This window comes from Aedes aegypti, chromosome 3 (assembly GCF_002204515.2).
Source record: "Aedes aegypti strain LVP_AGWG chromosome 3, AaegL5.0 Primary Assembly, whole genome shotgun sequence".
Lineage (NCBI taxonomy): Eukaryota > Metazoa > Arthropoda > Insecta > Diptera > Culicidae > Aedes > Aedes aegypti.
The window spans coordinates 90,704,553-90,718,081 of NC_035109.1; the positions used below are offsets into that span (position 1 = coordinate 90,704,553).

Sequence of the window (13,529 nt, forward strand, 5' to 3'; positions counted from 1 at the left end):
TTACAGAAGTGTTGACGATATTTGTGCGCAATACAGAACGAACCACCTCATGGTTCGTTACGTTAAGACGTGCTAAATTCAATTATCAATATGTAACGAATGCCGGTAAAATGGCACATGTTGAGACGAGGAAATATTTTTGCCTATGAAGCGTTCTAGCGTAGAACGGGCTACGGTGTGCTTGAAATTGCATGGAATGTTGCGAAGGGAAAAAAGGATGGTACTGAACAGTGGCACTGTTTTTCAATCAATTTGCTGATCAATTTCGTTGGTATTAGATGAGAAGAACGGGATGTTTTACTGTTCGCTTTATCGTTGAATGTGAAGAAGGCATTCAAGGAATTTCCATGGTAAAAACACGAACATGACCGCACGAAACGAAAATAAAACTGTGGGATTAGTTTGGAAGTAAACCAAGCAAAAAATGACTAAATTTAATGTCAATATGGCTTCCAAATCAAATGGACAGATCGCAGCAGGCCGTGCGTGGATGGCTGCTTTTTCTCGTTTGCTGTCACGTTTGTATCAAATCCGCGTAATTAATTCGACCGGCGAAATTTTCAAAAGGCTGCTGATGCTATGCAACCCATAAGATACTGAAAAAAGCAATGAAGTGATTCCTGTGGTTCAGCTGTGCATTTCCGCGAAATTGGTGTTAGTCTATTAAGTTGTGCGATTTGTTCGTGTCGAGATGTGAAGAAAAAAAGTGCTATTTGAAAGAATTGACAGGATCTGTTCAATAGTTATGCAAATTGTGCAAAGAAAAATAACGAAAAAGTTGAAAATTATAATAACTGGTATGGATCTAGAGTTCGATATTATTCAAAGTGTGCCAATCATCAAACAAATGGAGCTGAAGTATCTCACAGGAATTAGGAATTGGCATTAGTGAAATGAGTGAGATCCATCCGAAATAGAATGATACTAATTTATAATTTAATTTAATTTGCTGTGTAAAAAATTGAAACATATTGATGTATTTTAGGGGATAAATAATTGCAATGTAACGATCGCCGTGATTTTATCATTCTGCTATTTGTTGCTCGAAATACTATTTTCCGCCTCGAATTGGTAGTTCCGAAGACGTGTTTAGATTTGTGCAACACATTTCATATTTTTTTTAATTTGTTACAATCTTTTGATTTGAAAATAATTGCAGTAAAATTGGAAAGATTAATTGACAAATGATGCAGGATGTAAAATTACTAAGCAGCGAGAAGCCAGAATGCAATTCTCATTTAATCGAAAATGCAACAATTTATTTCCACAGAGTGTAACCTAACCGAATGTACGTAGCATTATCAGGAGCACCATTTTTCACGCTCTCTTGCAATTTCCATTCTACTTCAATCAAACTGTAGGTCACATTTTCCCACGGTCAGTCTGCATCGAACGGAACAGGAACTCTTACTGCATGGTGTTCATACTACACACCCCGAAAAAATCATGTGATTTTACGTCTTTTGGATGCATAAAAGAAGCGAGCCAAACGATGTGGATTTGTGTCATATTTTAAATACGATGGTTTCTGATTCTAGAAATTTTGCAAACCGTTCACCGCTGCTCTAACCATTGCTTCCTTCCAGATAAGCTATTCTCATCCAAGGATTTTCGTAGCTCTATGGCCTACGGGATTCTTCTTCTTCTTCTTCTTCTTGGCATTAACGTCCTTACTGGGACAGAGTCTGCTTCTCAGCTTAGTGTTCTTATGAGCACTTCCACAGTTATTAACTGAGAGCTTTCTTTGCCAAAGTTGCCATTTTCGCATTCGTATATCGTGTGGCAGGTACGATGATACTCTATGCCCAGGGAAGTCAAGGAAATTTCCATTACGAAAAGATCCTGGACCGACCGGGAATTGAACCCAGACACCTTCAGCATGGCTTTGCTTTGTAGCAGCGGACTCTAACCACTCGGCTAAGGAAGGGCCCGGGATTAAAGTTATGATATTCCCTCCACATCCATGAGACTTTAGGACCTGGTGTTTTCGGAATTTTTGGAAGATTTATTGTTCAGTAAAGACTTGCTTCTGCAAATCTAGAACGTCAGTACTCCATGTTAGTCACGTAAATAATACGGCACCACGTAAATAATACGGCCACGTCAGATAGTGAACTCGTGCATCGGTCCATTATAAATTAAACGTTCATGCAACTTACCTTAATCTCAGGGACTGCCTACTCTGCCACTCGTGAGTAATTTACGTTGCGCCCGCGACGCCACTCCGCTCGCAGCGATGTCGCTGCCGCCGGTGGATGAATGGGCGTCGGGTATGGGCACCAGGACGTGGTCTCTGCGACCACCACATACTGAAGGGCACTCACGTGACTCGCGTCGGGAAATTCTTGGCGCGAAACGTGGGTCATTCGCGTTGCAGCAAAAAGTTCGGAGTTTTGGCTGTTTTACCACACATGAGCCAATTTTCTCCGTTTCACCAGTTTCTATGCCGATTTTGGGGTTAGTTTTAAAGATATTTCGCACCTCGGGTACACAGTATTGCGGCATTTGCACTTTGAAACGAAATGTTTAATAAATATTTAAAAAAAAAGATCAATGTTACCCCGGATTGCGATTTTCATAATCTGCTGGTTTAGATAGGGTACAGGGAACAGGTATAATACGCCCCCCCTTAAGGAAAAAACGATCCATCGCAGTAGCAAATGCTTTATTTCTATCGTTTGTCATCGTATGTCAAGGTGTTATGATGTACGTTGGTCATGCTCTGCATGCAACTTTCTCTTGCCAGATAGCTTCTAAAAAGAGTACAAGACGATTTTTGTAAACGGTCTAAATTTTGACGTTTCAAAACAAACCGGTCAATATGCCCCTCCCAAAGAAAAACGTTCCACAGCGTTGATTCAAGAGAAATTCCACCACTTGCTAAGATTAAAAGGGTCTATTAGCAGTCGTCTTCCGGTAATAGTTTTTGTAATAAGTACAATGGTAAAGGAAGGGCTTCATTTACAACGAGGCTTGCTTATTTTACGAAAGAAATTATTATTTTAAGAAATTTTACGCCAAAAAGCTGATATTCGATATTTTTTAAATATCTATTGGTTTTTCATACTTCTCAAAGGTCTAATATGTGCAACATCATTTTTTCGCGGATATTTACGTGTTAAAGAAGCCTTAATCCCTTGAAAATGAAATGGGGCGTATTGCCCGGTTGGGGCGCATTATCCTGATTTACCCAATAGCGTGAACCGTATGTAATCCTCATATAAGCCAACAGTTTTGTACAATGAGGAACTCAGGTAGACTTCTTTCAATCTTGTCGTTGAATAGACCAGATACTCAGCTTAGAAACTGAAATAAGATGCGTTCTGGATACTATATTCTCTACCATGGAAAATGAAAAAAAAAGGCTGTTATCTTTCATAATGTGACGTTTCATGAAAATAAGAATAATTAAACAGAATAACCATGCAAAACAGAGATTGCTGATGAATTTGAAGTGAAAGCAGCGGCAAAAAGAAGAAATTATCGTTGAATTACTAAGATTGTTTCGGATTGAAAAGGAAAACGAATCCTTAGTACCTTGGAATAATGTGCCTCAACGCTTTACATCACTGATTACAAATCATCGGAGTCCACAGATTCAATGAGTTTCAATGGTAAACAAATGATACAACTCATAGTAAAAGTAATAAAATGCATCAGCAGACGAGAACGCTAATCGATCGTTGATCTCCTGGCACTTGAACTACTTGTCCACTAATCGGATCACGTTTCGTTTAGCGCCAAATCAATGACTAAGCAATTGCACTGCCATATGGTTGTCTGAGCATGTGCAATCATTTGACGAATAGTGATACGATATTACGTGTAGGATTGTTGAGGTCCCTGTTGCGGTTCAATCGCAGCTGTTCAGAAAGACTACGCTGATGATGGCGGACTCGAATCCCGGTCTGGACAGGTTGGTAGTTTTCTAGGCTTCCCAGGACGTATAAAGAGTATTGTCGTGTTTGTCTTCTCACTTGATACAAGAAGACAAAGGTGGTAAATTTATCGTAGAAAGCTTTCGGTAAATAACTGTATTCATACAACACTAAGATGTATGTTATGCAGGTAGGTTATGATCCAGTAGGGGCATAACGTCAGAGAGAATCAGAAGTGTCGGCTATCTAACAACACTTGAAACAAGTTATACGTTTACTGTTCGATATGACGTAGTTTGATTCTGAATGACTAGTGCAGCAAAAATATATGAATAATAAGATAAATGTTGATTTTATGAATTTGCTCAATTGTGGCGCGATTTTAATAATTGGTGCGATTAACATAGCTTTCAATTACAATAAGCATCCATATGTTACGATTCGATTCCCATGGAAATAAAATCTTTTCAAGTTTTTTTTTTGTTGCTCGACAATGGAGCTATTCGCTTTGGTTGTAGAATCCAACTTCCCAAGTAGATCTAAATGTTTCAATCAGCTTAAAAAATAATACTATTTTGATTCGTGTTTTTCCTGCGCCGTGAGGCTAGTACTACTATAGGAACATAAATTATGGTACTATGTGTTCCTATAGTGTCTCAGGTGATATCAAATACAATAAAATGTTTTCTAGTCGTTTTTTTATTTTGCCTTCAAGATTAAGCTTTCAGATGACGTAGAAATAATTCCGCTGGGATTATTATTTGTTTTTATTCAAATATGTGTTCTTAGCTGATCGGCAATTGGTGCATCGAGCCTAGATCAATCAGTTAAAAATCAATCAATTAAAATCATAAGAATAACTTTTCACCAACGTAGGTTACGAACAAACAAATTGTAAGTGTTTAGTTTATTCAGAGGTGAACCACCCTTGAATCAAGCATCAATTGGTTTTGATTGTAAACCTATTTATCAGACATTTCACAATAGTGAAGTTACTCACCAAAGATTCGTCTGTAATTTTGCAGCGTTGTACACTATCAATGGGCAAACAATCAATTTTAAGTGCACTCTCGTGGGGATGGGATGCGTCATATCACTAGTTTCAGATATCACACCACTTTCATTGTAGTATTCTCAGCACCAGTAATAGTTATCCGGTAGCCGGCAGTCATTATCACGGTACATAATCTGAATTGGACCCGGGTGGGTTCTACAGTTCATCAGAAGCGACAGGCGGTAGAACAGTGCTTTCCATTCATACTTGTAGTGCAATGTGACAGATTCACAAATGGCTACCTTTCTAGTGATTGTAGTGATTGTGGGTGTCACATTTTATGCATCGGCAGCGGCGCAAGGTCCAATCGAATCGAATAGTTTACCAAACCTGGGTGACAGTTTTCCAGGGTCGATTTTCGACAATTTTTCGCAGTTGATTGACGGTGCTTCCGGCAATCTATCGCAATGTGAACTACAGCTGCTTACTTTGCAGCAGAGCATCGCGCAGCCGAAATTCTGGGCATTGCAGAGTGAGTGATGAAACCTGAAAACGGTGAATAGTTTTGTTTAAAAAATTGGAATATTAATAATAATAAACTAAGTGATAAAAAAGTTCAAAGAACTTCTCCAATTATAAATCTGCAGGTCATCAAGCATAATAAGGAAGCATCCAAAAAAGACGTCCATCATTTGGTGGAGCGGGGAGTCTATGAAAGTGTGACAGCGCATGTATTAGGTATTGGAAAAAGCGTGACAGAGGGGGGAGGGGGGTCTAGAAATCCCGAAAAACGATGGACGTCATATTTGGATCGTCCCTAGTGGTTTTTCAATATCTTTTCAATGCGTGTAGTTGATTTAAGTTGGATATAAAATATTGAAGTTTCTGAGACATCCAAGAACTGCCTGCAATTAGATTTTTAAAATAATGAGTCAATTTAGTCATCCGCTGAACGTTCAAACACTATCCTCAGCTTTCCTTAGTCCAAGGATGTAAAGCAAAGCCATGCTGAAGGTGTCTGGGTTCGATTTCCAGACGGTCCACGATTTTTTCGTAATGGCAACTTCTTTTACTTCCCTGAGCATTGAGTATTATCGTGCCTGTCAACTTTAGCACAGAAAGCTCTCAGCTAATAACTGTGAAAGGGCTGATGTGCAGGTTATATCCCAGAGCAGACATATTTCTAAGGAGAAAAAGAAGAAGAAGAAGGTGAACAAAATAACATTAGATTGACGTGCTTATGCGCAATGCGTCATGAGCGATGCATCAGTACATGCTCAAAATTGAGGAGAAATGGTTACACAGGAACATGAAATCTTGATCTTGGTCTTCTACGTTGTCCAAGAATTCGCTAGACTACAAGTTTTAAACTACTATTGAAAGCAATAATAGCTCAATTGCGTCAATCAGTGGTGAATATAAGTATTTTGAAATATTTCATATTCACTACTGACATGGTCATGGGAACTTAGCGATGACAGCGCCACCACGATGTTGCTACTTGTGTTGCCATTCAAAATGACCATTTATTGACTTACACAGTTTTACAATCAGACTTCAACGTCTGTTATCTGTGGCGAAACTTTTAGCGATTTCATAAGGAGTTTTTCTAGAGATTCCATCCATAAATTCTTCAGGAATCTTATCAGGAATTTCTCCAGAAATATCAATAGAAGTTCCTTTAGGGATTCCATCAGAAGTTCCTTCTGATATTTCATCAGAGATTCTACCTGGAAATCCTCCAGGGATTACATCAGAAGTTCTTTTGGGGATTAAATTAGAGGTTCCTCAAGAATTTTCATTAGCAGTTCCTTTAGATATTTCACTTGGAATTCCTCCAGTTTCTCTTGGATTCAGGAGTTCCCCTAAGTCTTTTCACAGGAATGAAAGAAAAACCTATCTAGTACTGTACCATTTGATTCCACTAGAGTTTGTATCCTTTGACATATACGCGCATTTTGAGCTCAAATGGTCGGCGTTAAGTCAGAGTGGACCATGTACAAAACTTGGGAAAATTTGATTATTCTTCCATTAGATGCGAAATTACCTTACTTTCATTTCACTTTGATCAGATTTGATGAATGCTGTAAACTGCGAGAGATATGTAACAATTTTACTTTGGATGATCCATAAAAATCGATAAAAGTATGCAGTCAGAGTGGACTAAGTGCTTATTACTATAACAGTTCTATGGTGTCTGTATGGAATGTCTTAGAATCTGCTTACTGGACCAGTATATTTTGGACGGTATTCTAGATTTGCACTTGGTCCACTCTGACTGAACACATATTTGAATATTTCTGGTCTTCAATGCCCTGACCCTGCAAAACCTTAATTTTCAAGCTATCGTTATTCCACTGATTTCGGGACGATATGGATTATTGAAAAGGTTTCGATTATGATGTCGAAGGGTCTTGATAATCTGCTTATCTTAGAGATATGCACCCAGTTTAACCATGCAAGCATTAAATGATTACTTGTTTTTAATTATGAATCGTGGTTTACGGCTAACCAGCCGAGTGGCACTTTAACAACTACCGAAAAGCTAAACATTACAAATAATTTGCAATTGGATTAGATGGACAAATTGATGTGAAGATTTCTCAGTCTTCTCAGTGAGAATCGAACTCACGACTCCCTGATCTCTAGTTAGGGCGCGTTAACCACTACGCCATGAGAGGACTCATGAACGCAGAAGTTAACCTGAATTCGATTTCAGCTCAATAATCACGTGGTTCTTTTTCGCAAAGTGCACTGAAACACTGAACACTGAAGGAATTTATGAATGAAATATTTGAGGATTTCCTAGAGGAATCCCTGGACAAATCTGGGCGAACATCTCAAAAAATTGCAAGCGGAATCTCTACAGAAATTCCAGGTGAACTCCCGTGGGGGAAGTTTCGGTGAATTCTTAAGTTTTATTTTTGGTGGAATCTCTCAAGGCTTCCTGGTAGAATCCTTGAATAAATTCTTGGTGGAATTTTGTGATAAAATCTTGGAAAAATTCTGGGTGGAACAATTGTAAGAATTCATGGAGTAAATTTCTGCATGTATTTCTGCAGCAATTTTTAAAGGAATTTCTAGAGAAAATGATAAATATCTTGAAGAATCGCTGTACAAGTTTTATAAAGAATTCGTGATGTGATTCCTAAGTAATGCGTAAGCCCCGAAGAATTACTGAAGAAACCACTAGCAGATTTTTTTTGGATTGATCGTTGAAGGAATCAGTGGTGGAAATCCTGAATAATTTGTAGAAGAACTTCGAAGAAATCGCTGGAAAAATTCCAGTCATTTTGTCAACTGATCTAGATTAATATAACTAATCCTGACCATCTTGAAATACAACTCAAAGATTTTCAATTAAGGGGTAACCTAGTGGCGCCGTATTAAAAGTTTCCGGAAAAATGTTTTTTTCTGGGTGGTGTTTGATCATGAACAGGCAATGATTTTGCGATAAGCACATACTTCAGGTATGATCTGGTATTTATCTATAGTTTTTGGAATATGAGTTTATAAACCGTATTCTCAGAATTTTAAATTTGTTCATAAGGGGGAAATTGAGTGAAATAACTTTCAATGGCCTTAAAAATAAAAAAAAAAACAAAACTAAACAAGAACTTCAATATGATATGTAATACAACATTCCATTTTGTTGTTTCAGTGCTGGACGCGTGGGCAAAACTACCCGCTGGTATTTTCCAAGGCAACACAATTGACCTGGGCAACTACGATGAGTGCCACAAAGTGGACCACGAAACGGGCAACGAAACTGTCGGACGAATCCAAGGCCGTTACTGCCAGATGACGATCCCTCTGAATTTGAGCTCTCTTCAAGCACGGCAGTTTCCTTCGGATAATGGGTAATATTATCTAATTGATGACAAACATGGGAAAGATTGACCATATAATTCATATTCTAGCAATAATGGCCTAACACTTCAATTGGGAACCTGTTTTCCCGCCACCTGCGAGGCTAGTCAACTGAATTCAATATTTAACAGCTCTATTGCGGGGGTGGTCACCTTGCCAAAGATAACGTTTACATGTGAAACACCACTACCAGGTTTGGGTGCAAAAGAAGTGACTGCAATGTAAGTATGATAGCAAAGGTGTTTCTTATTTTGAACTAAATGTTACTAAGATTTATTTGTTTCAGCGTCATTTTCAGCATAGTGGTTGTCCTACTGCTGTTCAGCACCATGTACGAAGTGATAATGTTGCTCAGCTCTCGTCAACCGAATCCAAACTTAGTCATGTTCTCAATCTACACCAACGGAGTCAAGCTGTTGAGAATTAGTGAAAGACCGCCCCAAAACCAGCCCAAATCGAATCAAATTGATTGTCTGAATGGGATCCGGGTGATCTCGATGGTTTGGATAGTGTTCTGTCACAACTATATGATGCTGTTTTTTGCTCCCTTGGTCAATAAAGTAGCAATTTTTGATGTAAGTCTGTTCATATTTTCACATACAAATTTGTTCTTGAGCTACAGTTACTCACAAAATTGAGCGTACAAGTTGGTTTTTGGTTTTATTTTCATTTTTTTCCTTTAAAAAGAATGATATTCCAGTTTTCTAAGGCATATTTCAATATTTAATGGTACGAATATTACACTATGAACGAAAAAAGTATATTATATTTCCTTAAGTTATTTGTAAAAATCAAATTTTAAAGACATTAATGATATTGAAGACACAAAATTGAGCGTACAATATTAACTTCTGTCCGGTATACGGTTCAACCACCGTAATTTTTGACAGTGTTCTTGTAAACAGTGTTCGATGCGGTGCTGTGCTTGAACTGGTCTTCGAATTTCACGAAATCAGCTGTTCTGGGCGAAGTTACGGCGTAATGGAAGGTAAAAGGAAGCAAACCGACTTGGCCACCCGGAACCTTATCGTCAGTCTGTACTGCAAAGGGAAGACCATGCGGGAAGTAGGCAAGATGGTCGGACGCACTCATTCCACCGTGCAATAAATCATTAACAAATGGAGATACGAAGGAAAACTGCAAAATAATCCCGGAAGAGGTCGTAAACGCATCCTTTCTGCTGGCGATGAACGGTTGATCACAAGGAAAGTCAAAAATAATCCAAAGATTTGTGTGTCGAATCTGGTGTCCGAGGTGTCGGAGATGATCAACAGACCGGTTTCCACCGAAACCGTCCGCAGGGTCCTTCGACGTAACAACTTACATGGTAGAGAAGCTCGTCGCAATCCATTTATTTCCGCTGTGAATAAGAAAAAGCGTCTGGAATTTGCAAAAAAGTACATTGAACAGCCGCCTGAGTTTTGGGAACAAGTGCTCTTTACGGATGAGACGAAGATCAATCTTTTTGGTTCAGATGGAAAGCAGATTGTATGGAGGAGTCCAAACACAGCGTTGAAATCACAACATTTGAAACCAACGGTGAAACACGGAGGAGGAAACGTTATGCTGTGGGGCTCGATGGCAGCAAGTGGAACCGGTAACATTGAGTTTATCGATACTATCATGGATAAGATGTTGTATATGAGCATCCTGAAGAAGAACGTCAAAGCAAGTGTCGATAAACTCAACCTGCCATCGGTTTACTACTTCCAACAAGACAAAGACCCAAAGCATACGGCCCACATTGTCAAGGAATGGTTGCTCTACAATGTTACAAAGCAGCTGAATACTCCACCGCAATCACCAGACCTTAACCCTATAGAGAATCTGTGGAACGAGCTTAAGATTCGAGTCAACAAACACCATCCAACCAACAAAAAGGACCTAAAGTTGAAGATTTTGGAGGCTTGGAATGAAATCCCACCGGAGGTCACGAAAAAGTTGGTGGAATCGATGCCGCGCCGGCTGCAGGCGGTCATTGATGCCAATGGAGGGCATACCAAGTACTAAATCCTGAGCGGAATTAATATGTTGTCAACAATTTGTGAATTTCAATATGGTTTGAGCTGTTGTACGCTCAATTTTGTGTCTTTGAAATTGAAGATGTTTTATGATTTTGACTGCAATATATTACTATATAATTATCAACCCAATTTTCTAGCTGCATATTGAAATATTCGAATGATAATTTCGGAAAACACTTTGAAAATTTAAAGTATCACACTTTTTAGGGGAGAAAATAGAAAAAATATGTAAAAATTCAACTTGTACGCTCAATTTTGTGAGTAACTGTACATTACTTTTTCAGTGGATCAAATCGTACCACAGCATGCTTGTGGTGGGAGGAACGGTTTCGGTGGATTCGTTTTTCCTTCTCAGTGGACTGCTCGTCTGCTGGAGTCTCCTCAAAGAGCTGGACAAAAACAGGAGGCTCAATCTTCCGGTGATGTATTTGCATCGATATCTGCGGTTAACTCCAGCGTTGGCAGCTCTAATGCTGCTCTCTACTACGTTGCTGAAATATGGTGGTTCAGGTCCCATGTGGAAAAATATGGTCGTGCTTATGGAAGATTCTTGCGAGAAGTATTGGTGGTCTGCTCTACTCTACCTGCAGAATTACGTTAACCCAACAGAGATTTGCCTAGGGCACTCGTGGTATCTATCCGTTGATATGCAACTCTTCATTTTATCACCGCTAGTTATCTATCCACTATGGAGGTGGGGTCGTAAAATTCTCTACGTCATTGCAGTGCTCATACTGCTGTCCATGGGATGCGTTATAGCTGCATTCCTAATAAATAATTTACGATTGGCATTTGTAGATAGTGGTAAGCATCCAAAGGACAAAAATCGTCAAGTACTTGTATATTATCCCACTCATATAAGAATGGGAGCGTGGCTGATAGGAGTGATGCTAGGCTACATAATGCACTTAACCAAACATCGAATAGTACGACTGTCCAAGGTCGTCTGCATTTCTGGATGGTTAATATCTCTGTCCATAATGCTGGCCATTCTCCTGGGGGACTACCCCTTGCAGCAGCCAGACACATACGCAGATCATCCGGTAGTCGTTGACGCCATCTACGAAGCCACCAATCGAATTGTGTGGGCAGGTTGTCTAGCATGGATTGTGTTTGCCTGTGTCAACGGATACGGAGGTCCAATCAACACGTTCCTCAGTTTGCCAATATGGCAACCCCTGGGCAAGCTGTCCTACAGTATCTACCTACTGCACGTACCGATCCAGACGATGCTTTTGGGTTCGCTAAGAAGTACAGGGTATTTTTCCGATATCGTTGCAGCACACAATTTTTGGGGTGACTTCGGGCTCACGGTAACGATCTCGATACTGTGGTGCCTGGCTTTTGAGTCACCCATGGTTGGACTGGAGAAGCTTCTTTTTGGGAGATGTGAGTATTTTATTATGTTATAGATAATTTTATTGAAACAAATTCTGCACCTTTCAAAAAATGATGAATTTTGACATTTTTAAAGACAAAAACGGCTTAATTTTTAACATAATTTTAATTCAGAATGTAAGTGCGAATTACGCTTCGCTATTATTTGTTTGTTATTTATTTCTTTCCAAGCTCAATATTGTATTCATTACCATTTGTTCTTTTCAGTTCTCAAACCAAAACCAAACACTGTGGCATTAGTTGAAGAACAAAAGACTGAACACCAACAAAATGGGTCAACGGAAAACATTATCACCAGGGATCCCGTTTGAAAGCTGCTTAGCAATAAACTAAGATTAAAAGAAAACATGTGTTTTTAGTTTAAATTGATTTAATTCATTTTCGCAAATCCTTTGTTGATTTCATTAAAAACATCTTCTTCTTCTTTTACTTTAATAAAGAGACTCTTGGCCCTGAGTTGGATCGTCTCTTGTCATTTAAAACACGACATTCTTTATTTTATATCTAAATGTCATCCTAATTAATAAAATAGCTTTTATTAACATTTAGTTACTTACATGTTACCCGTGCACAGTGGTTCGATTTAGAACCAATGTCGGCCAAAACCTCAAACTCTCCTCGGTGTCTTTTTTATGTAACTTTATAACAAAAAAAATCGGCATGCCTCAGATTTGGACCAATGATAGCGAAGATCTTCCTCTTTCATTTGCTGCTAAAATCAAAATAATCCATCGGAGGGTCTAGTACAACTTTTTTTTTTTAAAGATTTGTTGTTTGTAATATCAATATAAATATACCGTTAATAAATTTAGGTAAGGTGAACTGTTGAAACGAATTTAGATAAAAATGGTGCAAAAAGTCAGTGTTAATATCTTGTAGAGTATACTTTAGACCTAAAAGTTCACAAGCATGGGTCCGAGTAGCCCTCCTCTCCTTTGCTTTCCCATATTGCTGAAATTTGTATTGCTTTCACAACTAATCTCTTTTTAAACTTGGTTTGTAATTCAAAAGCAATATTCATCTTCTCGGATTGACAACTACCGAAAAGCTAAAGATTACATATAATTTGCAATTGGATTAGATGTACAAATTGATGTGAAGATTTGCGAAAAAGTTACACGTCTTCTCAGTGACTCACGACTCCCTTATCTCTAGTTAGGGCGCGTTACCCCTACGCCATGAGAGGACTCATGGACGCAGAAGTTAACCTGAATTCGATTTCAGCTCAATAATCACGTGGTCCTTTTTCGAAAAGTGCACCTCTTTTGGAAGAATTAGATGCCCATCCAAACACAACGCGTTCTATATATATCCAATGCCTAGCCTGAGATGCGCTCTAGGGGTTGGACTCTAATTTACAAATAC

General features: G+C 38.8%; 1 protein-coding gene across 2 annotated transcripts; it reads left to right on the plus strand.

Moving 5' to 3' along the window:
- The first annotated feature begins 4,949 nt into the window (after window positions 1-4,949).
- Window positions 4,950-12,529, plus strand: LOC5566677 (nose resistant to fluoxetine protein 6). Of its 2 annotated transcripts, none has more exons than XM_021851627.1 (6): window positions 4,950-5,404; window positions 8,534-8,732; window positions 8,793-8,963; window positions 9,029-9,317; window positions 11,051-12,155; window positions 12,372-12,529. In XM_021851627.1, exons 1-6 carry the CDS (start codon window positions 5,167-5,169, stop codon window positions 12,473-12,475), a joined length of 2,106 nt encoding a protein of 701 aa, XP_021707319.1. In that variant the 5' UTR covers window positions 4,950-5,166; the 3' UTR covers window positions 12,476-12,529. The 2 variants fall into 2 exon arrangements, with proteins under 2 accessions (XP_021707319.1, XP_021707320.1); XM_021851628.1 differs by having other exon boundaries at window positions 5,397-5,427.
- Window positions 12,530-13,529: the final 1,000 nt, after the last annotated feature.